The 27,639-nt window shown below is 37.8% G+C and overlaps 1 protein-coding gene across 5 annotated transcripts in view; it reads left to right on the top strand.

Moving 5' to 3' along the window:
* The first annotated feature begins 798 nt into the window (after nucleotides 1-798).
* Nucleotides 799-27,639, top strand: part of IBTK (inhibitor of Bruton tyrosine kinase) — a 98,014-nt gene continuing 71,173 nt past the window's right edge. For all 5 annotated transcript variants that reach the window (XR_005022210.1, XM_036872025.1, XM_036872026.1 and 2 more), the window contains exons 1-9: nucleotides 799-986; nucleotides 10,206-10,893; nucleotides 15,655-15,751; nucleotides 16,882-17,006; nucleotides 20,574-20,684; nucleotides 22,033-22,203; nucleotides 24,736-24,853; nucleotides 24,943-25,123; nucleotides 27,101-27,224. Coding sequence is in view for 4 of the 5 variants with exons in the window: in XM_036872025.1 (XP_036727920.1) it covers nucleotides 10,573-10,893; nucleotides 15,655-15,751; nucleotides 16,882-17,006; nucleotides 20,574-20,684; nucleotides 22,033-22,203; nucleotides 24,736-24,853; nucleotides 24,943-25,123; nucleotides 27,101-27,224 (1,248 nt within the window). In the remaining variant the exon portion in view is untranslated. The remainder of the gene's footprint in view (nucleotides 987-10,205; nucleotides 10,894-15,654; nucleotides 15,752-16,881; nucleotides 17,007-20,573; nucleotides 20,685-22,032; nucleotides 22,204-24,735; nucleotides 24,854-24,942; nucleotides 25,124-27,100; nucleotides 27,225-27,639) is intronic.

Genomic DNA, 27,639 nt, shown 5'->3' on the forward strand with positions numbered 1-27,639 from the left:
CCTCCCTGAACAAACATTTACTGGGCGCCTACTGTTTCAGGCATTCCCAGGCAGGATGTTTCCTTTTCGCTATCCTAGTATCGATTATTGGCTACTTGGTGTCCTAATTTTTTTCACTCGACCATTTTTAAAACGGCCCTTGGAGGCAGACTTAAGGGGTAAAAAGCGTAGTACGAGCCTGGCATCAGGCACTGAGTGGCGTGACCTAGTGAGTGGCTTGGCCCGGGTCGGCGGCTGGCCCCGCACAGTGATCTAAGAAGGCAGTGACGCCTTCTGACCCAGGGAGTGACCCCGGAAAATCCGGGGGTGGGAGCAGCCGGGGAGAGGCGAGGCTGAGTCTCTTTGAGACGACGCCCTGGGCTTTCCTGTGACCCCACCGGTAGGGCGACGGGAGGAAACTCTCTTAGGTGCAAGATGCCCACGCCTTTGGTTTCTGCTGCGTGGTGACCAAGGCATCCGTCCAGGTCCCCAGAACTCAGTCTCTCCACCAGGGTTTATCCTGGATTCCAAGTCTCGAGTTGCGGGGAGAGGGAGGTTTCTCCTTGGGCTACTGCTGACCCCGGGAGGGACATTTTCACACCCCCCGTTGGCCCAGAGTCCTCGGCCGCTGCCTTTCCCCGCCCCCAAGGCCGGAGGGGTCAAGTTCCTTTAGGGTGCCAGGGAAAGACCACAGTTTAGGCGCTGCCACGCGAGACCTTCTGGGCAGACACCAGCCAATCCTCCACAGGCATACACGAGCCCCAGCCAATCAGCGCCCGCCTTATTCCTGTGTCCCGCCCGTGCCGCCCCTTCCTTCCTGCCCCAGTTCTAGAAGTCTGTAGACGCGGCGGCTGTTGGTGCAGCCGCTTCTGGAGCTGACCCGGGCCTGGGGACAGGCCTCCACTGGCGCCCTTCGTTTTCTTCTGCTGCCTTCACTGAGGATGAGTCCCTGCGCGACCGTGTGCCCACCCCGCGGAGACCACCGGAGGATTTTCATCTAGCGACTGGTGAGGGAGGGCTCGGTGCGGCCCGACCGTGCGGAACGGGCAGAGGCAACGGCGTCCCTTCAGTCGCGGGGCGACTGGACAGTGTTATCTTTCCGGAGGGTGACCGCGGGCGCCGGTGGCCCGGGTGGGCCGCGGGGAGGGGACTCAGCGGCGCCGAGGCTGCCGGGCTCCCCGAGAGGCGTTGCGGGGCCGGCTGCTTGGCCCGGGTCCCGGCGGCCGCCTCCTCGCCGCCGCCCGGAGCTAATGAATGGTCTGTGCGGGCGCCGCGCTACCTTGCGGTCCTGCCTGCCAAGCCCTCCAGCGACGTTGCGCTGCTAGTTTCTGATAGTTGTCTCGTGTCACTTCCCCTGGAGCCTTGAATTTGAAGCCATTCCTCGAGGCGCCCACGTCTCTTATCCCTTTCGTGGCATCACAGAAGTTTTAGTTCAGTCTGGGGAGGCTAACGATGAAGTTCAGTGTGAATCGACTGTTAAGTGAAAAGGGACCCGTTCTTTCTTGGGGGGGTGGGGGACACAGGATAGAGGCCTTTTGTTCTTGTATCATGTTGCCGATTTCTAAAAAGTTTTAGTTCATCAGCGAAACAAGTAACCCAGGGTATCCGTGACTCTGGATTTCCAACGTAGGTAGTAAAACTTAAAGTGTGTTAGCCGGACGGGATATTTTTCAGGAAGCAGAGATTGATGTAGCAACTTTTTTTTTTTTTTTCTCATGCCTGGAAGTAGGGCGTTAGAAAGTCGAGATTTAGCAGAAGTACTAAAAGAACGTGACTTCTATGAGTGGTAGTGTTTTTATGCCCATGATGTGCAAATTCACGTCCTTCCATAGCTCCTTGATCTTTTCACTGCCCTTTTTATTTTAAATGCCTTGATTTTTTTTATAGGTTTTAGAAATTGATACAGGGCAGATAAGGGCAGAAAGAGATGTTTTCTAAAAAGAATTATAGTATAGATATTTGCTGAAAGTACAGATATTTAGTCAAAGCGGTTTACTTCAAGGAATTTAAAAAATGGTTCTTCCATTATTTAAAAATTTTTAAAAAAACTTGTGTCCAGGCAGACGTAGAGAATGGACTTGAGGACAGGGGGAGGGGGAAGGGTAAGCTGGGACGAAGTGAGAGAGTGGCCTGGACATATATACACTACCAATTGTAAAATAGATAGCTAGTGGGAAGCAGCCGCATAACACAGGGAGATCAGCTCGGTGCTTTGTGACCACCTAGAGGGGTGGGATAGGGAGGGTGAGAGGGAGAAGCAAGAGGGAGGGCATATGGGGATATACATACGCACATATGTATGCATATAGCTGATTCACTTTGTTATACAGCAGAAACTAACACAACATTGTAAAGCAATTATACTCCAATAAAGATGTTAAAACAAAAGAACTTGTGTCCAGGGCTTTCAGCATGCTAAATTCTACATTATGCTTCGGAACCATAAAGTACAATAGACCATATTGCATAAGGAGCTCAGTGTTACTTAGTTAATTATTATAAATGATGTCAAAGTTAGTTTATTATCTTCTTTCTTTCTTTTTTTTTTTAATCATCTTTTGGCCATGGTATCTTAGTTCCCCCACCAGGGATCAAACTCACATCCTCTGCCGTGGAAGTGCGGAGTCTTAACCACTGGACTGCCAGGGAAGTCCCTTTATTATCGTTAATAGGGCAGTAATTTTTTTTTTTTTAAATAAATTTTATTTTATTTTTGATTTTATTTTTGGCTGTGTTGGGTCTTAGTTGCTGCACGCGGGCTTTCTCTAGTTGTGGTGAGCGGGGGCTACTCTTCGTTGCGGTGCGCAGGCTTCTCATTGCAGTGGCTTCTCTTATTGTGGAGTACGGGCTCTAGGTGCACAGGCTTCAGTAGTTGTGGCACGTGGGCTCAGTAGTTGTGGCTCGCGGGCTCTAGAGCACAGGCTCAGTAGTTGTGGCTCACGGGCTTAGTTGCTCCACAGCATGTGGGATCTTCCTGGACCAGGGCTTGAACCCGTGTCCCCTGCATTGGCAGGCAGATTCGTAACCACTGCGCCACCAGGGAAGGCCCAAGGGCAGTAATTCTTTGCCACCTCCAGAGATGTGCTTGCCCCCTAAAATTTGGGGAATTGTTCAATTGTGAAACTGGGTTTTGCACTAGTAAAATATTGAAGTTTCTATCCTTTGTACCCAGAGAATAATTGAGAAAACAGAATAAAATAAAATACAATATTGATAAAGTTAAATTATTAATTTCCTAAAGTAGTAAGTTTTGATGTTTTAAAATTATGTGAACTATTTTCAGGGCTTACAGAAGGAATTTAAAATTTAAAAAATTCTCCAATTATGAGTCACTATAATTTGTAGCTTTGTGACAGTTAATATAGATACAAGTTTATAGGGAAGATATTTTGATTTTAGAGAACTCTTTAAAAATGTAAGCCTACTTATTGAATACATATTATATTTTGTGAGAAATATGAGTAAGTATGGCATTCTCTTCCCTGCCTTAAGGAGCTTAGAATCTTTATGTGTAGTCAAGGTCCACACTTACAAGGCATGTTGTTATTATCATTTTGCAGAAGAAGAAATTGTGGATTAGGAAGATTAAGCTACTTGACCAAGGTTTTAGATAATAGAATCCCAATTCTTAGATTATAGGAACCCAATTCTTACTTAATACATACAGGGCAATACAGGCTGGAAAGAGGATTAAATTAGTTCATTTATGTAAAGCACTATGCTTGTCCATTTGAAAGTTTATAAGATGGTAGATGTAATGTTTGTAAGCCATGGACAAGTTGGCAGCCCTGTAAAGGTTTGGGTAAAAACATTCCAAGCAGAAAGGGCTTTAATATAGTTATTCTATTTTTTGACCAATACATTATATCACTATGTTCCTTTTTCCTTCGTAACATTTCTTGGGTGCTTACATGTGCATGAATTGTCTCATTTATTTTTCAGAACAACTCAGGAGATAAATAGTTTTTATTCCCTTTTTACAAGTGAGAGAATTGAAGCTTAGGCAACTCTTATGTGCCCAGGGTCACTTAGTGGTTACTAGCTCAGTGTTCTGAATTCACAGTCTGAACTTTGTGTGCTACGTGGTTGCCAAGTCTAGCTGGCATCCTCTTCCTGAGGTCACAAGGCTATTAACACATGAAATACAGATATTGGTTCATTTTGGTCTTGGATATGTGAGAGAATAGCATGATCAGATTTGTGTTTTAGGAAGATGACTGAACTCTTCACCAAGGTTAAATAGGATTGTGAGCCATTGTTGAGGGCTCAACCTCTACTGGCTGGCACCTTTGTGGTGGACCAGTTTTCAAGGTTAACAATCGCCTGTGTAGCTAGCTACACTCTTCCAGCTCAGTTTCTCATCAACACTTTGTATTCATAACATATAAAGCAAAAATGTTCTCCTTTAATTTCTGTTTGTTCCTTTTGTTTCCAGTTTGTTTTATTTTTTTGATTTACAAAGCATTTACCCTTTACTCTTCTTCCTGGCTGCTCTATCTGTAGTCAAGCCAGAAACCTAGGAGTTGACCACATCTTGTCAACTCAAGGTCCTAAATATGTTTCTGAATTGCTCACTTTCTTTATCCCTGAAGAAAGGCACATAAGGCTGTCTATAATCTAGTTCATCCCTGTGTATATATTAGGCCTTATGCATTTCTGTCTTCTGAATTACCTAGAATTTTCAGAATGGACCAAGGTGATTTTAGTGTTTTCTATTTACTGTTACTTCTGCCTCAAATGCCCACTGGCCCTGAATTTATCAGGCAGACACATACTCATCTCCTCTCCTTTGGGGAATCTTCCCTTTATCCCTCTTGTTGACTCCCCATTCCTATGAGTCACTTGTTATATCTTTATCATAGGTTTTAATCATGATATATTTTTAGGACTTGATTTAATAAAAATCATTCTCCTCTACTAGACTGTGCCCCACTGGTGGTAGAGACTGCGTAATAGATAATAAATCTTGTTCAGTCAATACAGTTGTTAAATGAGCTATATTTTCACTTAAGTATTATCCATGAGTCTGTACTAGAATATCCAGAATATTTAAGTCCTGTGTATTTTCGTTTTCGCAGTACCTTATGACCTGGGGATGCACTGAAGAGGCAGCATTGTGTTGTAGAAATAGCTGGGACTTTACTGTGAAATAGATCTGTGTTTGAATTCTAACTCCTCTTTTACTGATAGTGTGATTTGGGTGGCTTAACCTCTTCGATGTAAAATATCACATCATATAAAATATTACATGCTTAATAAGTATTTCCTTTGCTTTCTTTGCCTTCAATAAGCATTTGTTGAACGCATGAATAAGATTAACACTAGGCATTGGGCCAGGAATTTAGGAAAGATGTGAAGGCAGGAGACATATTTGAGGATTATGAGCACAGGTTAAAGTTAACATGAAGAGATTGAAATTATGCAGGGTGAGTGTGAATTAGAGAGGAAAAGAAGACTGAAGTGGAACACTGAGAGAAGCCTAACATTTGAAGGTCAGGGGAAGGGAAAATGCCCTTGGAAGAAGTGGTAGGAGAGAGATCCCATGCGCAGATGCTTCATTGGTTCCCTATGCTTTCAGTACTCCTTTTTAGATTCCTTACGAGAATGTCGTGGTCATGACTCGAAAGCAGGGAAGTCAAGTAACGTTACCAAAAGTATTTGGCAATTTGGAGGTCATTGGTAACCTTCGTATGTATGGTTTCATAGGAGAAGAATGCATGGAAACTAGTAGCAGAGACATTGAAGCCCAAACATGAACTTTGGAATAAAAATTTGTTATCTTTTTGTTACCGAAGAAATGATAGTAATAAAAGCTGCTATTTGTTGAATGTACATTTGGTAGCAGGTACCATGATAAGCAGCTTTATTTATCATTACGGTAACCCTTTGAGGTTGGTGGCATTGTCTCCATTTTCAGAAGAAGAAATAAAGGCTTGGAGAGATTATGTAATTTGTAGAGTTACATAATTGGTAACAGCTGGCATTGCTATATTTGAATCCAAATATGTAGGATTCTAAGAAATGCTAGCTCTTAGCTCTTAGTCACTTAGTCCCTTCCTAATTTATGTTCATAGTACTCTGTATGTGCCTCTCTCATTATATATTATAGTATAGTATCACTTTTGTTTATATTTAATATTCTTTTTTCCCTTTTAAGTGTTTAAATTATGTATAGTAACAAATTAGGGAATTCTTTTCTCTTGTATCTTAATTATTTCATGTAGGGTTTGGGTTATTCACATAAGTAGTTCCTTTCAGGTATTAGGAAGACACTGAAAACACAAAGATGGCAAAATTTTAGAGCCTCAAAGGGATGAAATTAACTACATGGGACTATTTTGCCATCTGTCATGTTTTCCAGTTTAAACATTTTAAACTACTTGAGGCTTTGGTACTTTTTTCTTCATGTCAGCTAACTACCAAACACTTTGTTTGCTTGCTTATATGTAGTCTAGCAGAAACAGAACTGGAGCTAGAAAGGACTAGGAGTTGTCTGGTTCTGTGCTATCATTTCCAGGTGCGGAAATCAGAATAGTTAAGAACTAGTTAGGTTTAGGATTTCTGACTTAGTGTGGTTTGAAATGGGAGAGGAAAATACAGATTTGGAATGTTTATGTCTGGTGCACACAAATTTTTCCTGTACATATATGTAAACTCACTTGTGTTGCTCTAAATAGTTTTATAACCGTTTTTCCTCTGTCATTCAGATAAATACAGTAGTCTCTTGGTATCACTGGGGTATCATTGGTTCTAGGACCCCAACGGATACCAAAATCTACAGATGCTCAAGTCCCTTATATAAAATGGCATAGTATTTGTATATAACCTACATATATTCTCCAGTATACTTTAAATCATCTCTAGATTACTTAGAATATCTAAATACAGTGTCAGTGCTATGTAAATATGGTTGAACCTTGGACAACATGGGCTTGAAGAGCATGGGTCCACTTATACTCGGATTTTCATCAGTAAATGTGTACTGCAGTACTACAGGATCTGCCTTTGGTTGAAGTTGCAGATGTGGAACCGTGAATACGAGGAACCTACTATAGGGAAAGCCAGCTGTAAGAGGGTCATTGTGTTGTTCAAGGGTCAACTATAGTTGAAAATGCTATGTAAGTAGTTGGCCCGCATGAGGCAAATTCAAGCTTTTCTTTTTGGAACTTTCTGGAATTTTTAAATATTTTCAATTCAAGCTTGGTTCAGTTCACCGTTGTGGAACATGCAGATATGGAGGGCCGACTGTATTTTTAAAATAAATTAAAATGAAAAAAAGTATTTTGCGGAACTTAATTTGATACCTTGGAGAAGAGAATTTATGTAGAATTTCTACTATAAAAGCTTTAAAATCTAGGCATTATAGATGGGTTGACTACTCATTTAAAATCCAGAGCACAAAAATATTGAAAGAAGAAGATAATTAGGAGATGATAAATAAAAAGATGATGGAGAAATGCTTAAAGTAGTCCACTCTAGATATAAAATTTCTAATATATTGGTGGTTAGTTTTCTAACAGGAAGTGAAGAAACTGAAGGCTAGTAGCTTTTCAAGTAGTTGACAATGATATTTCATTTCTCCAGATCTGAATGGGCAAAGCAGACACATTAGCATATTGGAAAAAAGCTAGAGGCTCATGTATGATGGTTGAGTTTTCTAGACTTTACTGTGGCCTCTCTAATCAATATATTAGCATTTATTTATATTTTTAAGATGTTTATTTTAAAATAGGTATACATACACATGGTAAAGCATTCAAAAGAGGTTACTAGTAGTAAAAAGTAAGTCTGCCTTCCATATCTGTCTCCAACCATTGGTGGTCTTCCCTAGAGCAACCACTATTAACCATTTTCTTGTGTATTCTTCTAAACATCTTTCATGCATATTCAAGCATAAACATATACTTACATGTACATTTTCTCATACGTGGCATTACAGATACATCTGGTTTTAAGAGACATTTTACAATATATCTTGCAGATTATTTCATATTAGAAAATATATAGCTACTTTATTCTTTTTGATACATGAATAATCTTCTGTTGAATGGACATGCCATAACTATCTTAACTATTTAGGCTTTTTCCATGCAGTGATGCAATGAATGTTCTTGTACTATGTCATTTCACACATGGATATGGTTTTACAGGATAAATTCTTAGTAAAACTGAATTAGAAGGAATGTGCATTTTACATTTTAGTAAATATTACTAAATTGCTGTCCATAAAGACTGCTGATTTATACTCACCAACAGTTGAGTAGAGTTTCTATTTCTTCACAACCTTGTCAATACATAGTAATCAACCTTTTTTTTTTTTTTTAACCTTTTTGATCTTTGTCATTCTGATAGATAAAAATGGTGTCTCATTATAGTTTTAATTTACATTTCTTTTGAATGATGTGAGCCTCTTTCTTTTTAAAAATCCATTTAAATCCACCCCCCCTCCTTTTTTTTTGAGAAATGTGGTCATATTCTTTGACTGTTATTCTGTTGGTCTCTTAATGATTTGTAGAGATGATATATTAAGGAAAAATTTTCTCCTTTTTTGTTTTTAAAATTTTTTATGTATGTTTTAAATACTTGTAGTGTTTAAATACATGTAGTCAAGCATACATCTTGGTAAAAGATTACTAATCACAAAGAACAGATATCTCGTGTTAATGATTTTAGTGTTTTCCTGTGTATGGGAAGGTGCAAGAATCTGGTCTTTTTACCTACCTAGGAGCCTGTAGATCCAAAGCATAGAATGCTTCATCCTGTTTTTCCCTCAGGACGTACTGTCAGTGGGCCTCTGCAGTGCGTCGCAACTTAACCTTTTGTGTTACTGGATGATGAGCTACACTCTTCTTTAATGGCTGAAGCAGATGTACAGTGTGTGTTTGACAGGCCGTAAGACAGGCTGTTCTGGTTAGCGTGAAGTTCAAGCCAAGTCATGTATAAGCCAGAATGACTTCCCCATATCTCAGGATGTGAAAATTTTTTCTATCAGTGGAAAGTTTGTTTGTTTTTAACATGGTTAGTTACATTTATTGATATTAGCAACAATAACAGAGCAGATAATGCAAAACTGTGGCTATCTGAAAAACAATATCAAGGTGGCTTTGAAGTGCATTTCTTTTAAAAGTTACCTTTGAAATGGACAGGTGACTACAATTCCAGGGCTTGAAAAGCACTTCAAACACAGGAATAGCACAAAGTAATCTCTCTCTCTCTCTTCTCTCTCTCCTTTCCTCCCTTCCCCCACTCCTCCCTCTCTCTCTCTCTGTCTCTCTCATTTTCTCTCTCTCTCTCCTGTCAAATGACAAAATTAAAACAATTTAGTAACGACTTGGGTGTCCTTCGTTCAAGGGAAAACAACGCATGGATTGCGGGGGGTGGGGAGTCAGTGCTCACTGGCAGTGAAGCAATCTTCCAAGGGATTTTGGGCAAGAGAGACTCACAGCATGTTAGAAGAGGCAGCTCTGAAGCAGGGTGCGCTTGGCTAGGAGGTTGGGGATTTCCTAATAAGGCGTGCAGGTCCTGTTTTCTAGAGTGAGGTGAACTCGCTAAAGCGGAGTTGGAGGATTGATCGGTGTTAGGTTTCCTTGACAGGTGTGTCCTGTAGGTGCAGACTGACAGGTTTAGATTTGTGAAGTGGGTGAGGCCACTGGGCTGGCCTCCATTTTGGGATTCCTGATTAAATGCATTAACTTCATCACTGCACATATACATATCTACTCGTGATGCCTGGATTCTGAAATAAAGTTTGAGTGAAGTCAAATAACTTAGACATACCTCAGATGTGAGAGCCCTTGACCCTTCCAGTTACCTGTATGGTAACATTGGTAGAATCCGGGCGAACAGGCTGGAGGGTTGCTGCCAAGTGGATCCACTTCCCTTTCCTCCTCAACTTTCTCGGGTGGAGGTGGATGGAGCCACCTTTCAATCAGGCTTGTGGCCGAGCAGAACTAACCTCCCTTATCAAAACTGGGAGAGGAGGTCGAGCTTTTGTCAGTGAAGCTGCTAACTTTGCCACACATTCCATAGGGAGAAAATATCACAGGGAAGGGGGAGCAACTAACGTCAGATCCTATCAGTGAGAAGCTGGTAGGCTCATTTATTTGCTTGTTTGTTTTCGAAATAGGAATTAGGGGCACTTAAATATGGAGGTAATTGTATTGTAAAATACTTGAGCAAGAGATAGATTGTGTATTTTTTACTTTATCTTTCTCCTTCTCTTATAGGTCACACTTGCAATTATGGATATTTAAAAGGATCGGACAGTGTGGAGGGGGAGTTCCCCTCCTCCTCCCCCTTGGTGCTTGACTCCAGGAATAATTTATAAACTGTGGGAAGTCTTTTTTTAAATAAAGAACTTGTGTTTGATATAAACTTTATAGGGCTATTTATAATTTTTGGATTTAAGTGCCAAAATAAATTGTACAAATCTATATAGTTTTATACTGTTGCCATGAGGATTTAAATTATAATCCTAAACAGGCCATTTATTCTCTATAAATCTTTCTGAATAGCACCTTTGTGTCCTGGCTTTTTCATTTTTTAAAATTATCTGACTGTTCAGAAGAAGTAAGCTGTATAAAAACAATTAGGATGAATTCTTCCATCCCTGACTGCACATCAAAGTGTCGATCCCTGAAGCATGCTTTGGATGTCCTTTCTGTGGTGACAAAGGGGAGTGAAAACCAGATTAAGGCCTTTCTCTCCAGTCATTGTTACAATGCTGCAACTATCAAGGATGCCTTTGGCAGAAATGCCCTCCACCTTGTTTCCTCCTGTGGAAAGAAAGGAGTGTTAGATTGGCTTATTGAGAAAGGAGTGGATCCATTGGTGAAAGACAAGGAATCAGGATGGACAGCTTTACATAGAAGCGTTTTTTATGGACATATTGATTGTGTTTGGTCTCTATTGAAGGTAAGTGTCATTTGTTTATTTAAAACTATTTGGTCTGGCATGTGTTTTTCTTAATCTTTTTCATATACTCCACTTACTTTCCAAAAGAGATTTGAGTTCTTATCAATTGTTTGATATCTTTTACTATTATAACTCATCTTTAGAATTCAAGTCTCATATATCCTTTTAATTTAAACCTCTTATGTAAAATTTTAAACATATACCAAAGTTTACAGTGTATCATGAACTTTTGGCCAATTTTGTGTTATGTATGTCTCCACTGACTTTCTCCACCCCATGTTATTTTGAAGTAAATCCCGTTTTGTCATTTACTCAGTACTATATATCTTTTAGTATTTTTAAGAAATATAGTTTCCTTTTGTATAACTATATTATTATCTACTTTAAAAGGGCACTGGTTATTGAAATCACTTAGGGACTATGTTTTGAGTAGTGTGTTTATTTCTTGTTTGGCTAGGATTAAGTTTTTATAGTTCTTTAAAAAAAATAATTAGAATCAGGGCTTCCCTGGTGGCACAGTGGTTAAGATTCCGCCTGCCAATGCAGGGGACACGGGTTCGAGCCCTGGTCCGGGAAGATCCCACATGCTGCGGAGCAACTAGACCCGTGCGCGACAACTACTGAGCCTGCGCTCTAGAGCCCGCGAGCCACAACTACTGAAGCCTGCAGGCCTAGAGCCCGTGCTCCACAACGAGAGAAGCCGCCACAATGAGAAGCCAGCGCACCGCAACGAAGAGTAGCCCCCGCTCGCTGCAACTAGAGAAAGCCCGCGTGTAGCAACGCAGCCAAAAATAAAATAAATTTATTAAAAAAAAATCTACCTCTAAAAAAAAAAATTAGAATCAGTTTATTTTAAATTTCCCATCAAGTAGATTAAATCTAGGTTTGTTGTACTGTTTAGCCAAATAATATGAAGTGTTTTGATATATACCCCATGGATGTCATTTCACTAATGAATGCAAATTAAAAACTGTTAGAAGTCATGAGTTTTAAATTGAACAATTAGCTTTTGTATAGGCATTTAGTCATGTTTGTGGAGGACCAGAGAAGAACAAAGCAGTCCCTGTCCTCAAGGCACTTGTGGTCACATTAAGGCATTAGGGAGCTTATCTTCAGTGTCTTTATCTTTGGTGTCTGTTTTTGTTTTAAATTTTATTTATTGATTGATTGATTGATTGATTGGCTGCGTTGGGTGATTGTTTGCCCGAAGGCTTTCTCTAGTTGCAGTGAGTGGGCGCTACTCTTCATTGCGGTGCACGGGCTTCTCATTGCAGTGGCTTCCCTTGTTGTGGATCACGGGCTCTAGGTGTGTGGGCTTCAGTAGTTGTGGCACGTGGGCTCAGTGGTTGTGGCTCACAGGCTCTAGAGCGCAGGCGCAGTAGCTGTGGCGCACCGGCCTAGTTGCTCCGTGGCATGTGGGATCTTCCCGGACCAGGGCTCGAACCCATGTCCCCTGCATTGGCAGGCAGATTCTTAACCACTGTGCCACCAGGGAAGTCCTGGTGTCTGTTTTTGACTTCAGAAAAATTGTTTACATACTGGTCTTTAGGTGGTAACATTTACTGATCAAAATAATTTTCAGTATGTGTTAATAGCAAAATATCCTTTTTTGGAGCTAAACTATCTAGGTTTACTACTTAACTGAGTCCTCTTGGATGAGTTACTAAATCTTGAACCTCAGTTTCATCTATAAAAAGAGGATAATAGTGGTACCTTCCTTATTTTTTTTTCCCCCAGGGAGTTTCAGTGAAGAAAAACTTTTCTTAAGTTTATTAATAGTACTGTTAATTCCTCTTATATCTAAAACCTTTGGGTATCAGTTTAATTTCCTTATTGTAATCTCTTTTATAGGAAAAGCTAGGTTAGTAAGAGTTAAAGCATCTATCAGCTCTACTTCTACCCTTTCCCACCAGTTTCTGCTGGAAAATTGGATGACTGCCAATCCTTTCAAGCTTGAGAGTGTCCTTGGATTTTCTGCTGTCCTAGGGGTTGCCATTCCGGTGTTAGGATTTGGGGCTTCAGTTTGAAATAGGTTCTGGTCTGAATTTTGGACCTTCCCTCCCTTTGTGTTTCATTTCCCTTTAGAAATTATCCTCGCCTCCTTGGCTAGAGAAGCCAGGAGATTGTACCTTGGGCCGCCTTGCTCTTGGCTTGACTGTCTTATCGTCATCAGCGTCCTTCTGATCCGTGATAGACACTTAACATGGATGCTTCCCACTGATAAAACTATTCCCACAGAAACCTCTTTCATCCATTTAGTATTCGCATGTTGCTGTAAGCCATCTGCATTTTTTTAGCACAGACTTCTTTCCCCTTTTAACACTCCTTTAATTGGAAGGGCTGCAATGATAGGGGTGTTCATGTCAGTTCCACTTCTGCTGATGGCGCTAGCATTTAAGGTGTTATGGACTAGCAAGAAGAGACTATACAGAAAAACGCATTTTAAATGAATTACATTTGATAAAAGCCTTATAGGTATGAAATTTTAAAATTAAGTGCTAAAATTGTACAATAAATAAACACCCAGCTATCAGTTCCCGATTGCCAAAGATGGAAAAACCTCAGCAGAAACTTCTTGTCTACCAAAAGCCAGAGTAGCAACAGCATATCTTATGCAGGTTTTCATTACCTTCTTGGTTCCGTGACAGGAGGCATGTTTATGTTTGTAGGGTCCTGCTGTGTCTGTTACCTCTATACCATTTTTCTTTAATATTGGTGGTTTACTTATATTACTGACCTGGAAGAACTTGATTTAGTTTTTCCCATTTGTAAATGGAAGAACTCACTGAATCATAAGATTGTGTGGATTAAGTGATATACTGTTTGTAAAGTATTTGGAATACATTTTTTTTTTTTAGTGCCTAATGTGTATTAGGCAGTGATCTAAGTGCTAGGGATATTGTAATGGGAAAAAAAAAAAAGGATAGAATCCTTTTCTTTGCTTGTTTGTTAGTTTGTTTTTTGGTTATACTTAGATACTATTTAATAAGCTAATGAATTTACCTACTATTTTGGGGATATGTAAAGAGTTGATCTTTTAATAAATGGGATAGACTAGACTACACACTGATCCTACTACCTTTAGAGTTTAAGGTGAGCATGTTAGAAAGTGTCAGAGACCACCATATGTAGGGAGCTGTAAAGGCAAAAAAGTGTTCCTAGTCCTTTATGCAGTTGGGGCTACTTAGGATGATGCAACTGTATGTAGTCTTATTAGGGTCCAGTTGGTATATGTATAAAGTTGAGGACAAATTTATAAAACTGGTAAAGTAAACTCTCCAGGGATCTAAGTTTCTGGGATCCTGTTTGTCAGACTCGTAGCTTGGAACACTCTGCCCTGGAATCTACCCTTCTTACCCTTATGAAGGCCAAGCTCAGGTCTTCCCACATGGATTTATTGTATCTAACTTTGAAAGTAGCAGGCAACATACACTTTTAAATTTGTTAAGATCATAGATCACTTCTGAATTTTGTTTTATTTGTTAGCTCACTAACGAGTACTTTTGTTCATTGACAACCCGTGTGAAATCAAGTGTTATAACCATCTGGAACCATCTTGGTTTTAATTTATTAAAATCCATTGTTACGAGGTAAGAGGAGATTCTCTTTCTTAAGTAACCCCAAAAGAGTATTCCAACATGTTGTGGTTAGAGTTTAAAAACTTCATGGTTCGTCTCAACCTGTAATTGCTCAGGTAAACTGTGTGTGTAGATGGATGGGCAGTGATCACTCACACAAGTTAAAATTATTGTTGAATGCCTTATTAAACTATCAGCAAATATTAAATGTTATTTATGAAAAGGAGTACATTTTGTGTTTAAAAAACTGTATGTAATAATAATAATATGAATTGAACATTGCTCTATTTCTCCCCTCCTCCAGTATATTTTAAAAACAGTAAATATGGTGCTAGGGATAGGGTGTGCTAACTGCCTTAAATAAATGGGACAGAAAATGTTCTGTTTCATGTTTGAATTCTGGAGATATAAAACTACAGGTTACTTTAAATTCATTCTTAAAACACACACACACACACACGTGCATTCTCAGGGTTTTTTTTTTTTTTTGATACAATCTAACAATAAGTGGTAAGAGACAGTGCTCTGAAAATTTAAGTAGAATATTTTAAGTGGAAAAATATAAAAATATATATCACACAAGTAGAAATAAAAGAATATAATTGTCTTCATGTCAGTAATAGATGTAATAGAATTCAAGGCAAAAAGGTGGAGCATAGGTGATCACATTATATACAGTAAATCCTAAAAATCATATATATAAAAAGTAAAAAGTATTGTTTGCCATTGTGTAGAAATCTTTACAGCCCTTAGCTGGATGTGGAGTTTGGCTCTGTAAATACGAAAAAAAAAGCATGTGTGTGTACATACACATGTAGACGCAGACCAAAAGTTAGGACCTTCTCAGTAACTGACCTGCCTTACTGTGGAAAGCTTTCATATCTAGTTCATTTTGATTTTTTTTTCATTTTGATTTTAAATGTTATTTTATTTGTTCACGTTTTCTGGTTCTTCTTTATTCCCCCAAGAATTGGATATTCGATTTCTCTTAGTTTTCTTTTATGTGAGAAATAAATGTGTATGAGCATAGGAGATAATTGTTATTAAATGTTTATTTTTAATGTATTTATGGGTTTTATCATCTGACTTTTTGATAAATAAATTACTGATTATAGGTAAATGATTAAAAATAAATACATATATATCTGTATATACACACACATATTTTTTCCTTTTTTTTTAGCGTGGTGTTAGTCTGTATATTCAAGATAAAGAAGGCTTGTCAGCTTTGGATCTTCTAATGAAGGATAGACCAGCTCATGTAGTATTCAGAAATACCGGTAAGAAAATTCCACAAATATATTCCATTAAGGTACAGCTTAGAAAATTTTAATGAAATTTTATTGTTATAGAAATACCTGAGAAAATTTGTGCGGATATCTGCAAAGAACTTTTATTCTGGTATATGTTGGTTGATAACTTTGGTTTTCTTTCAGAGCACTTTGGTTTATTTTACATTTTTCAGATTCAGTGTTCATTTCTGTGTATAAGAGTGAAAACACAGCCTAAAAAGGGAAGGCAGCTAGAATTGTAACTACTGTAAAGCCATTGATGTGCATTCAGAAAGTAACAGCATTTGAGGTAGAGGGGGAAAGGAAGTGATTCTTCTACCCACGTGTTCCTTCTTCTCATTGCACTTATCTCTTCAATTTTTTTGCCCTGTGAGCTTTGGTAATGGAAATTGACTGAAAAGGAGAAGAGATTTAAATGGGGGCACTAGTGAATTTGCATTTTAACTAGTGAGCAAGCTAAGTAAGGACATGTTCTTCATTTTTATTTCTATCTTGGACACTATGTTGCAAGTTACAGTTATAATTCCATTCAAGAACTTTATAAGCCTTCCAAAATAAAAATGAAGCTTTATATCATAATTAGCTGTGATTAAGTTTTATCCCAGTTTAATGGATATTGGCCCAATCTCTAGTGTGATTTTGCATCTATCAAGAGCAAACTAATTGAAAATGATGTTTCTGTAGAAATAGGAACTAATATCATGTTTGCGTCATTTAGAACCTTTATATACTAAATGTTTTAATAACATTTTACATTTAAATAATTATATGTATTATTTTCATGGAAACTAGGTGCATATGGCAGGTGGTATTTTAATCATTTGGCAGTTAAACTTTAACTGCTAAAGAAACAAGGGTAAAGTGTTAGATTGCTTACATTGGGACAAGCCTGAGCTGAATTGGATTTTCTGATTTCTATTCTTAGAGTTATATAGTAAATTATTAGATTCATAATTTAAAAGAGAGGGTTGGTAGTATCTTTCTAAATATGGTAATTAAATTAGTTTTTGTGAAGAATCATGTTTGAGGTAAACTGATTAGTGGAGTATATCTGTAATTAAACTACACTGATACTTGTTTAAAATGTAAAAGAGTATAAAAACTAATTTTCATTTTAGATCCTACAGATGTCTACACTTGGGGAGATAATACAAATTTCACCCTGGGTCATGGAAGCCAGAATAGCAAACATCATCCCGAGTTGGTGGATCTGTTCTCTAGGAGTGGGGTTTATATCAAGCAGGTATATTGAAATACAATCTGAGTACTTTTAGAGATTAAAAAGAACTTTTGTATTTGATAGCTTATCTTTCATTTGGATTATGTTAACTTTGGTGAAGGTACAGTAACATATTTGAATGAAGAAATTGACCAACAGAACTTTACTAATTCTTTTTAGATTTTGTTAGTCTTAATCATATTTAGACTATGTAAAATATCATAAAACTATGAGATGTTTGTGTAAGGCATGTTAGAAGTTAGAAGGCATTATACAGATATTAATTTTAAAAAGGTAGAGCTTGTGTTGATTTTCTAGCTTTTCTTTCTACTTAATTAATTAGAGTTCTTCAAATTGTTTCTCAAGTGAATTTGTTGTTGATACTCAAATGAAGTTTGTTATTAGTTTTTGGTAAGTGAACCTGAGTTCTTAAATACAAGTAATTGTAAAATTTTAATTGGTAATTGTAAAGGTTTGGTCTTTGGCCTTAATATCATTATTCTGGATGATTCCACTTCAGTGGATTTTGCTACTGTTGACCTACTCATCTTTCTCTGTAACTCTCTGTGTGTGTGTGTGTGTGTGTGTGTGTGTGTGTGTGTGTGTGTGTGTGTGTAATTTATATCTCTGGCCTCAGCCTTTCTTCCTCTTGGGTTTCATTTCAGTTGTACTCCAGACATTCTTTCAAAGTTTTTAAATTTAACTGTCTGAAGTGCTAATTTTGCCACTCCTAAACATTCTCTACTTAATTTTTAAAGCTATAAATCTCAATTTCTGAATCCTGAAAATTACACCTCAGAATGTGTCTTTTGAGTTCATCTCTACGTGATTTTTTTTTCCTGATGTAATCGTTAATGTCATTCCCCTTTTATTCCCCCAAATATTTGGATTATAAATTATATGGCCACCATATTTAGGGTTCTGTAGAACAGTGTTTTTCACACCAAAAGTCATTAGTTAATGTATCACAATTAGCAGTTTTAAAAAAATGAAATAGAAGAGTTAAACTCAAGAGAATATTAAAATTTGAGAGGCCAGGAACAGGAGCCCACATGGGAATGAAGAGTGACTAGAGAAGTAGAGAGTAGAGTGGTGTCCTGAAAGCTAGGATTCTGACTGGCCATCTACATAGACCTTGGGGGAACTTAGGATACTGAAAGGACTTGGGATGGCCCAGAGGCATAAGCTTGGGGTCAGAGTCTCTAGTGAGTGTGAGGAAAGCTGTTAGAGCAGGGCTGGCTGCTCTTACTCACCGAGTTCAGAGCCTTTGGCAGATGTCGCTAATCAGTCACAGCGTGCTCTTGTTCTCCCTTCTTCCCTCCCTCCCTCCCTTCCTCCCTCTTCTCTCCCCTCTCTATTTTAAACTGAACTTGAACAGGTCCTCAGAATTCACCCGTCAGCAGCCACTAATGATTGATCAGAGTTGAGGCACTTAGAAAGATACCTGTTTTCCTTTTCTGACTTAGTACATGATATAGTCAGATTTCATGAGGTGAGATTTTTCAGGAGCAGAGATTTTTACACAAAAGTGAAGGAATAATGGTGGCATTAGGAAACGGGCTGATTGTACCTTCTGATCCTAAGATATATGTGCTGTAGAAGAATTGAGCATATTCCACTTGGTAGGGTTAAGGATGAAACAGTATACCCAAAGAGAAAACTACATTTCAGTTAAGGCAAGGATGTGAGAGTATTTTGTGAAGAAATTAAGGATGTAAGGGATTTTTTTTTTTTTTAACTACGAAAAGGAGGGTTGAAACACAAGCACTATGGATAGGTTTGAGAGGAAGGAAAGCAGTGTAAATTTCAGTAAGAAAAATGGAAGCAAGTTAATGGGAATATTTACTGAGCACCTGTTATATTGAGAGCCCTATTACTGAAAAAGGGCTGATTCTGTAGTATAGTACCAGATGAATTAACTGTCATGGGACAGAGATGATTATTATTAGCATAATATATTCCTGAGAATTAAGATGAAAATCCATGATCAGTTACCTCCTTAAAAAATTCAGAGGTTTTGAAGTTGGAGGTCTTTCACTCTGGTATTGGTTGTTTTGTAGAAGTCAGAGATTATAGAATGGCATTCTAATATTGAATATAGAATTGAACAAAATATATTACTTCTGGTTTTATGAAATAATTTTTCCCTTACAGATTGTAACTTTGTATTACAAATTTGAATACAATTTTGGGTTTTATTTTTAGACTTTTCAGGTATTTATGGTACAGCTAAATAAGATAGTGATTTTTGCATTATCATAGGCACATGTATTTACAGAACTTGCCAGGTGGTTTAGGGATATGTGTAAACAGCTTGCAATTCAGCTTGTAACTTTTTTTTTTTTTGGCTGCTTTGGGTCTTCGTTGCTGTGCACGGGCTTTCTCTAGTTACTGTGAACAGGGGCTACTCTTCACTGCGGTGCTCGGGCTTCTCATTGCGGTGACTTCTCTCGTTGCGGAGCACAGGCTCTAGGCGTGCAGGCTTCAGTAGTTGTGGCGCACGGGCTTAGTTGCTCTGTGGCATGTGGGATCTTCCTGGACCAGAGGTTGAACCCGTGTCCCCTGCATTGGCAGGCGGATTCTTAACCACTGCGCCACCAGGGAAGTCCATGATTTTCTTATTTTTCCAAAGGACCCTGACTTTCTGGAAAATAATTCTAGGATTTTTTATTTCTTAATCCTTTTTTTAATATCCTAAGCTAGAAATATTTATGGGTGGCATAAGAGATGTAAATGCAGATTATTTTTAAAAATAAAAAAGGATTTTTAGATAGTATTAAGGTAAAATAAGTATACTGATGCACTGAAAAATAGCAAAGTGTGGCCTGCAGGTTAGGTATGTAAGTGCATGCATATTTAAAACTGCTGTTGGTTTCCTATTATTGCCTTCTGATGCAGTTCAGCCCTTTTAGTAACCTTGTTTTCTGGTAAGAATGTATGAAAATGGAACTGTTTGTCAGGGCAAAGAGGGTTCTGGGAAGGAAGCAGTAAGAAAGGAAGTGGGGAAAAGAGAAAAGCTTGAAAATTAGTGTAAAATTATTTAAAGCCATGTAATTATATTAAAGATATATTAGACAAAATCAGAGGTATAAAAAGCACATACTGTTTACCCCCCACTCCCTGTTTATAAGGTGGAAAAAATACTCTTAAGGCATTTTCACTATTTTCTTTAGTAATAGTCACTATTTGGTAATCTTTATGCTTCATATTTTACTCTGTTCAATTCTTGCTGTTTGAGATTTTATGAAATTGGAAAACAACTGGCTACTACTTTTTGTAGTTGAATACTTAAGATTTGCATTTTCCTTTGTTTAGTCTCTTGTGGGTAACACATGCTTATTAATTCCTTCTAAATTTTTCCTCCCCGAATGTCAGTGTTTTTAGACGTAGTTTTAAAATAGACCACCATATATTATAAATTTTTATTACAGAAAACTTTAAACATGTACAAAGTAGAGAGAACCGTATAATGAATCCTAATGTACCTATTATCTAGCTTAAACAATTAGTAATATTCTGTTATTTCTTTTTTATAAAATAAAGGATGTTTTATTCACAGAAGTTTAATAATATTCTCTTGTTTTCCTGTAGGTGGTGCTTTGTAAATTTCACTCAGTGTTTCTGTCTCAGAAAGGACAAGTTTATACCTGTGGTCATGGTCCTGGAGGACGATTAGGCCATGGAGATGAACAGACATGCTTGGTAATTGAAATGTCATTATACAGTTTAGGTAACTTCGGTAAAATTTTATAAACTGGAAACTTCAGTTAACTAAAAATTTTTTTTGACCAACTATAAGGAGAAAATAATATACCGACTGATAATAGAGTTTAGAAGATCAGTTACTTTCCTGGTATATTGTGTTCAAAATAAGGATTTAGATATGGTGCAAAATTCTAAAGCATCAAAGAAAAATTATATTGTATAGCAAACATTGAGTCAGGAGAGTACATAAATAAGCTTTCAAATATTTCCATAGTTGAAATTTAAAAAATCAGACTAATTGTAAAACTCTTTTCCTGTAGTCCAGGGTCCAAGTTTTTATTCATTTTTAACTTCTCATTAAGGTATTTGTGGTCTGAAAATTGAGCCAATATTTTCATTGTATAATCACAAAATTGACTTATGCTACTGAAACTTAGTGCTAATTGGAAGAAACCTAATAATCATTACATTCAGGAAAGTTATTTCCTCACTAGGTTATTTTTAAGGTAAGTTTTTTTTGAGGGGACTGCTGGCATCTTCATCAGTTAAGAGGTCTTTAAAAATGAGAGAGAGCTATGGTAGTCTCTTCCATTTTTCGAGGGTATATTATGTTCTAGGCATTGTTCATGCTTTCCATGCAATATCATTACCTTGATTTAAGTCTAACAACAGGCCTGTGAGGTTATAGGCCTTATTATCCTCATTTTATACACAATGACAATAATAATAGCACTCATTTATCAGTTGTTTACTCTGAGCCAGAGAGTGTTGTGTTTTGTACTTACTAACTCATTTACTCCTTATGCTGATTTTTTATCATCCAAAATGCTATTATTATTTTGTGTTCAGATGAAGAAAATGAGAGAAGATAAGAGATTTGTTTGAGATCAAATAGCTGGTAAATGACAGAATTAAGATTTGAATCCAGAACAGATGACTTTAAAGGAATATGATATCGTATGTTTGGTTATGCATCGAAGGGCTGCATTGATTCCTGTATTCTTATTTATTTCTTCACTACACCAATGAATACTTTGGTTGAAGAGCTCCCTTTATTCAAACCAAACACGTTTGCACTTGGTGTATGATAATTGATAAGGGCTCAGAAATCATTTATTGAATCAAATTGTTTTATTGAAATGTCTTACTGGGATTTTGTATTTTACTTATAAAGCAATGTCCATTAAACTTATCTCCCCCTTGCTGAATTGTACAGTTTGCCTATGATAGATACAGGCGTACAGCAGTCGTATCATTTGGGATGTGGTATCATAAGATTGTATTTGTATTTTGTACTGTATATAAATGGTTAATGTAATATACTAAAGTTAATTTTATTTTGTAGGTCCCTAGGCTTGTGGAAGGACTGAGTGGTCATAATTGTTCTCAAGTGGCAGCTGCTAAGGATCATACTGTTGTATTAACTGAAGATGGATGTGTTTATACGTTTGGCCTAAATATTTTTCATCAATTAGGAATCATTCCTCCACCTTCCAGTTGTAATGTACCCAGACAGGTAAACTTCTCTTTTTTAAATAATAAGGTGACCATTGGTATAAAACCTATATGGACAAAAAAATGGAAGGCATTGACAGAGCAACTTATTTTACTTATATTCAACAGTGTGTTTTTTCAGTGGTATGTATTTTATTTTTCACAGGAGAAATTAAGCATAGTAATGTACAGATTAACATTTGTTTGGAGTGAGGAAGAAAGCACTTGGGAAATTAGGCAGCAAACTGCCTTAGATTCAACTTGTATGTGTTCATAAGCATCGGGGAATCCAGATATTTTGGGTTTGAAACTTAAATAATTTTGAGACCCTCCTTAAGAAAAAAATAGAAATTTTATAAGTAAAAAATGGGCCATGTAAATGAGGCATCCAGAAACTTAAGGTTATTGGCTTCATGGTAGATCTGTCTCTGCGCAGAAATCATACCTGGCAAGTTTATGTGAGGGAACATAGGTCTAAAAGCAACTGTTTTTGTTCTGTTTTCCCCTTCCCATTTGTACAACCACCACCAGAGGGTGGCCTTTCCTCAACTTTAGGGACCTAGTACGCAGGACAGGACTGGTGCTTTAACATTAATATGTTACTAGCATATAGTAATAGCTATAGTAATAGCACATATAGCAAATGTGTTTTCAACTCATAAGATTTTGTATTTTGGGTGTTAGACTTCTTCACTGGTTTAATCCTCTGGATTTAAAATGATTAATAGATACACATTTTTAGTAATAAGCTTTAAAATCCAATGCTTTTCCATCCTGGATGGCTAATGAATCAACAGGAATTACTCAAAAATAATTAGAGGTAGTTTGCAATCTTTGGTACTTCTTAGGCCCATTTTCCCCAACCAGCTGTGGAATTTGTAGATATGTAATCATTTTGCAGGCTTCTTTAGAAATGGTAGATTTTACTCCCATTTTTATTCTCATTGTGTGGCTACCGTGGAGCTCTGGGTTGATATGGACATAGCCGGTACTCTTCAGTGGGGACAGTTCTGTGCCCCAGGAGCCATTTGGCAATGTCTAGAGCTCTGGGTTGATATGGACATAGCCGGTACTCTTCAGTGGGGACAGTTCTGTGCCCCAGGAGCCATTTGGCAATGTCTAGAGCTCTGGGTTGATATGGACATAGCCGGTACTCTTCAGTGGGGACAGTTCTGTACCCCAGGAGCCATTTGGCAGTGTCTAGAGCTCTGGGTTGATATGGACATAGCCGGTACTCTTCAGTGGGGACAGTTCTGTGCCCCAGGAGCCGTTTGGCAATGTCTAGAGCTCTGGGTTGATATGGACATAGCCGGTACTCTTCAGTGGGGACAGTTCTGTGCCCCAGGAGCCATTTGGCAATGTCTAGAGCTCTGGGTTGATATGGACATAGCCGGTACTCTTCAGTGGGGACAGTTCTGTACCCCAGGAGCCGTTTGGCAGTGTCTAGAGCTCTGGGTTGATATGGGCATAGCCGGTACTCTTCAGTGGGGACAGTTCTGTGCCCCAGGAGCCGTTTGGCAGTGTCTAGAGCTCTGGGTTGATATGGACATAGCAGGTACTCTTCAGTGGGGACAGTTCTGTACCCCAGGAGCCGTTTGGCAGTGTCTAGAGCTCTGGGTTGATATGGACATAGCCGGTACTCTTCAGTGGGGACAGTTCTGTACCCCAGGAGCCGTTTGGCAGTGTCTAGAGCTCTGGGTTGATATGGACATAGCCGGTACTCTTCAGTGCGGACAGTTCTGTGCCCCAGGAGCCGTTTGGCAGTGTCTAGAGCTCTGGGTTGATATGGACATAGCAGGTACTCTTCAGTGGGGACAGTTCTGTGCCCCAGGAGCCGTTTGGCAGTGTCTAGAGCTCTGGGTTGATATGGACATAGCAGGTACTCTTCAGTGGGAACAGTTCTGTACCCCAGGAGCCGTTTGGCAGTGTCTAGAGCTCTGGGTTGATATGGACATAGCCGGTACTCTTCAGTGGGGACAGTTCTGTGCCCCAGGAGCCATTTGGCAGTGTCTAGAAACGTTTTTAGTTGTCACAGCTGGGTGTAGGGGTGGGAGTGGTGCTACCGACATCTAGTGGGCAGAGTCCAGGAATGCTGCTAAACCTCCTACGATGCACAACAGAATCCCCACGACGAAGAATGATCTGGTTCAAACTGTCAGTAGTGTCACTGTTGAGATACTCTGGATATGTCAAATTTAAAGGTATCATAGTTTTTAATATGAATGAGAACGCCTGTCTTGCATATTGCTTGTTAACAAAAGTTTAATGATTTGGTTTTTATACTGTGTCAGTTTTTTTTTTTTTACATGTTTAAACTTTTTTTTTTTACACTTAAACTTAAGGTGGCTGCATCAAGATGTCTTGTATTCTGAGAAGAGCTGGGGTCTCAGTATTAGTGCTGAGATCTATTAGTGATGAATGCCATTAGCACTTGAGGGGGGTGCTGGCAGCAAGTATGCCATATATTTGCTACCCTGGTCTGCTGGATCTTGTGCAAAATTCTGTTAGTTCATAGGTACATAATAAACTGAAGTCTTATTTGCCTTTTGAATAGATGCAAGCAAAATATCTGAAAGGGAGGACAGTCACTGGAGTAGCAGCAGGCAGGTTTCACACAGTGCTATGGACTAGAGAAGCTGTTTACACTATGGGACTAAATGGTGGACAGCTGGGTAAGAAATCCATGATGACAATATCTGAAAAATAAATTGTATTCTTAAAACGGATATTTTGTGATTTGTTTATTTGTGTAATTTTTTAGGTTATTTACTAGATCCCAATGGAGAAAAGTGTGTAACTGCTCCTCGTCAAGTCTCTGCCCTTCATCATAAGGACATCACTGTGTCTTTGGTTGCTGCTAGTGATGGGGCAACTGTCTGTGTTACCACAAAGGGAGATATTTACTTACTTGCAGACTATCAGTGCAAGAAGATGGCTTCTAAGTATGTGTATTTTTGTGAAAGAAACATACTTTAATAATAATTCAGCTCTTCCAGCAAATATCTGAGTATCAGCTTTATGCATTCTCTGAAATGTCAGATGGAGAAAATTGAACGGTGGGAAAGTCAGGAGTTTTTGCCTTTGATAATCTTAGTCTTTTGGCAAACATCCAGTAAATATATATAAAAGTTCTTTGTAGGTTGTAAAACAGTATTTCTGAATTATGGTAACATATGGTTAAATATGACCTATAAGTTTCCCTTTTTTATGCTTCAGGTGCACAGAACTAGATGAATCATAATTCTTGGTTTGTGACACTATCATCATTGGTTCATGTGTAGCCTTTTATATATTATACACTTATTTATTTAAAAAAAATAATCATATTCTGTGGACCCTCTACTCAGTCCATGTATTTATACCTAAGTGGTATATTTTGTTATCTTTGTATCTGTATAGCCAGTTGTTATCTGTTTTAGTAACATGCAGTAAACAAGCAGTTGGCTGTCTAATCAAAAAGTCAGTTAAAGCAGGGAATTATAAAACTAAGATGGGTCTACCAATTGGAGTTCTCTGTCTTTTGTGCATAAACCATACTTATAATACTTATAATGTGTTACCTGTTACTTCATTTTGAATGATTTAAGGAGCAAGTGCTTAAAAACAAGTGTGAAGTAAGTTAAGGGCAGAATCCTATATTTTTTATATATTTTCAGTATTTTATATAGTTGGTTAATCCATATCTGATTTGACAGCCATTTTTTGCTTGTCATATTTATTGTGTCGTTTTAAAGTATTCAGCTTTTACAGAAAGTGTTCTTTTCAGACTAGTATTTCATTGATTTACATAATATTTCATTATAACTGTAGTAATAAATACAAGTAGAGAAATAGATCTTTGAGCAGATACAATAGCTCAGTTAGTAGAAGCAGGAGTGTGTAGGAATTCTAGAGAGTAGCTATCCAACTTTTAAAGTAATCAGGGATTTGAATTGAAATGCAACAGAATGTGCTTTTGCTAATGTCAATGATGGTAACTTCATGAACAGATACCAACTATGAGGTTAGCTCATGAGCAGATGTCAACCATCAATATATACAACTTATCTTCTGTGTGTAACAACTGGAAGGTTATCAATTGTAGGTCATATTTCAGTTATAAAAACATGAAAATGTGAACATACATGTTTCTTAGAACTGACTATGTAGGTTTCTTTCTGAGCATGAGATAATTTGTGGAATGATAGGTTTTGTTTTTACTTTACATTTATAAAATTTGCCCTGATAACATTAAATTACATAAATATAAGTTACATGCAAGTTTTCACTAAGAAAATTCTTATGTTACAGCTGGTTACAACATAGTAATTTTGAGAAGAAAAACATTAAACAAACAAACAAAAACATTTTAAAACGTGGGTAAAATATCTGAAAGGGAGGATAATCATTGGAGTAATAGCAGGCAGGTTTCACACAATGCTACAGGCACATCACATGTGTAGATGTAATGAAATGTATAATGAATTGGCTAGTGCATGAGTTATTAAATTAGCAATACTAATGATTTTTATGGTAGGTGTATCTATTTAAAGTTGTCCGTATTTGAAATTAAGGATTTCTGTTTTGATCTGAGGTTTAAATTTTTTCTGTTACAATGCAGATATATTTAGGAGCTTTTAGGCTTATCAGTTATTTAAGCTAGAGAGAATGTGTGTACATGAGCAAGTGAGGTTTTAGATGGTTAATGTGTGTATCTGGGTAGGTAGAGACTTGTGGGGAGGGAAGGACTTGCCATAGAAAGAAATGGTCATCGTGTAGGGGAAACTCATAAAAGGAGGGACTGAGGATACCAAAGACCAAACCATCTTACTCCACCGTTCACCGTAATCACCCTAAATTAGTGTCTGAACAGTAATTTCTTTAAAATTGATTGTACATTTTAGAGAACATGTTAATCTAGAATTTTTTTTTTCACCCAGACAACTAAACGTGAAAAAGGTTCTTGTATCTGGGGGGCATATGGAATACAAAGTTGATCCTGAACATTTGAAAGAAAATGGGGGTGAAAAAATTTGCATTCTTGCAATGGACGGAGCTGGAAGGGTGAGTATATATTTATACAAAAGCATAGTAATCTTGTTCTCAGTTGATAGCTGTAGGAGACCTGATGATGTAAAACTGTATTGCTATGATAGTGATGATTCCTGTTGACTTTTGTTCCCCTACTTGTTTTTGATGTCCAGTACTGATTATTGATAGTTGGGAGCTGGTATTTCAAAGAAAGTATGATAACATTTAACTGATGTTGCATAGTACTGCCTTGTTAAACTGTAGTTTAAAGTTTCATTTATTGCGCTTAAAATGGAAGTAAGGGGTTTTGATAGCTTATTTGATATATACACCGAGTACTGAAAAATGGTATTGAATTGCGTAGATATGAGATACATAACTATTCTTAAAAAAAGTAAAAAGCTAAGCTGGCAATATTAAAAATACATAATTGGAAATTTTCTCTCAA

This window comes from Balaenoptera musculus, chromosome 12, assembly GCF_009873245.2.
Source record: "Balaenoptera musculus isolate JJ_BM4_2016_0621 chromosome 12, mBalMus1.pri.v3, whole genome shotgun sequence".
Lineage (NCBI taxonomy): Eukaryota > Metazoa > Chordata > Mammalia > Artiodactyla > Balaenopteridae > Balaenoptera > Balaenoptera musculus.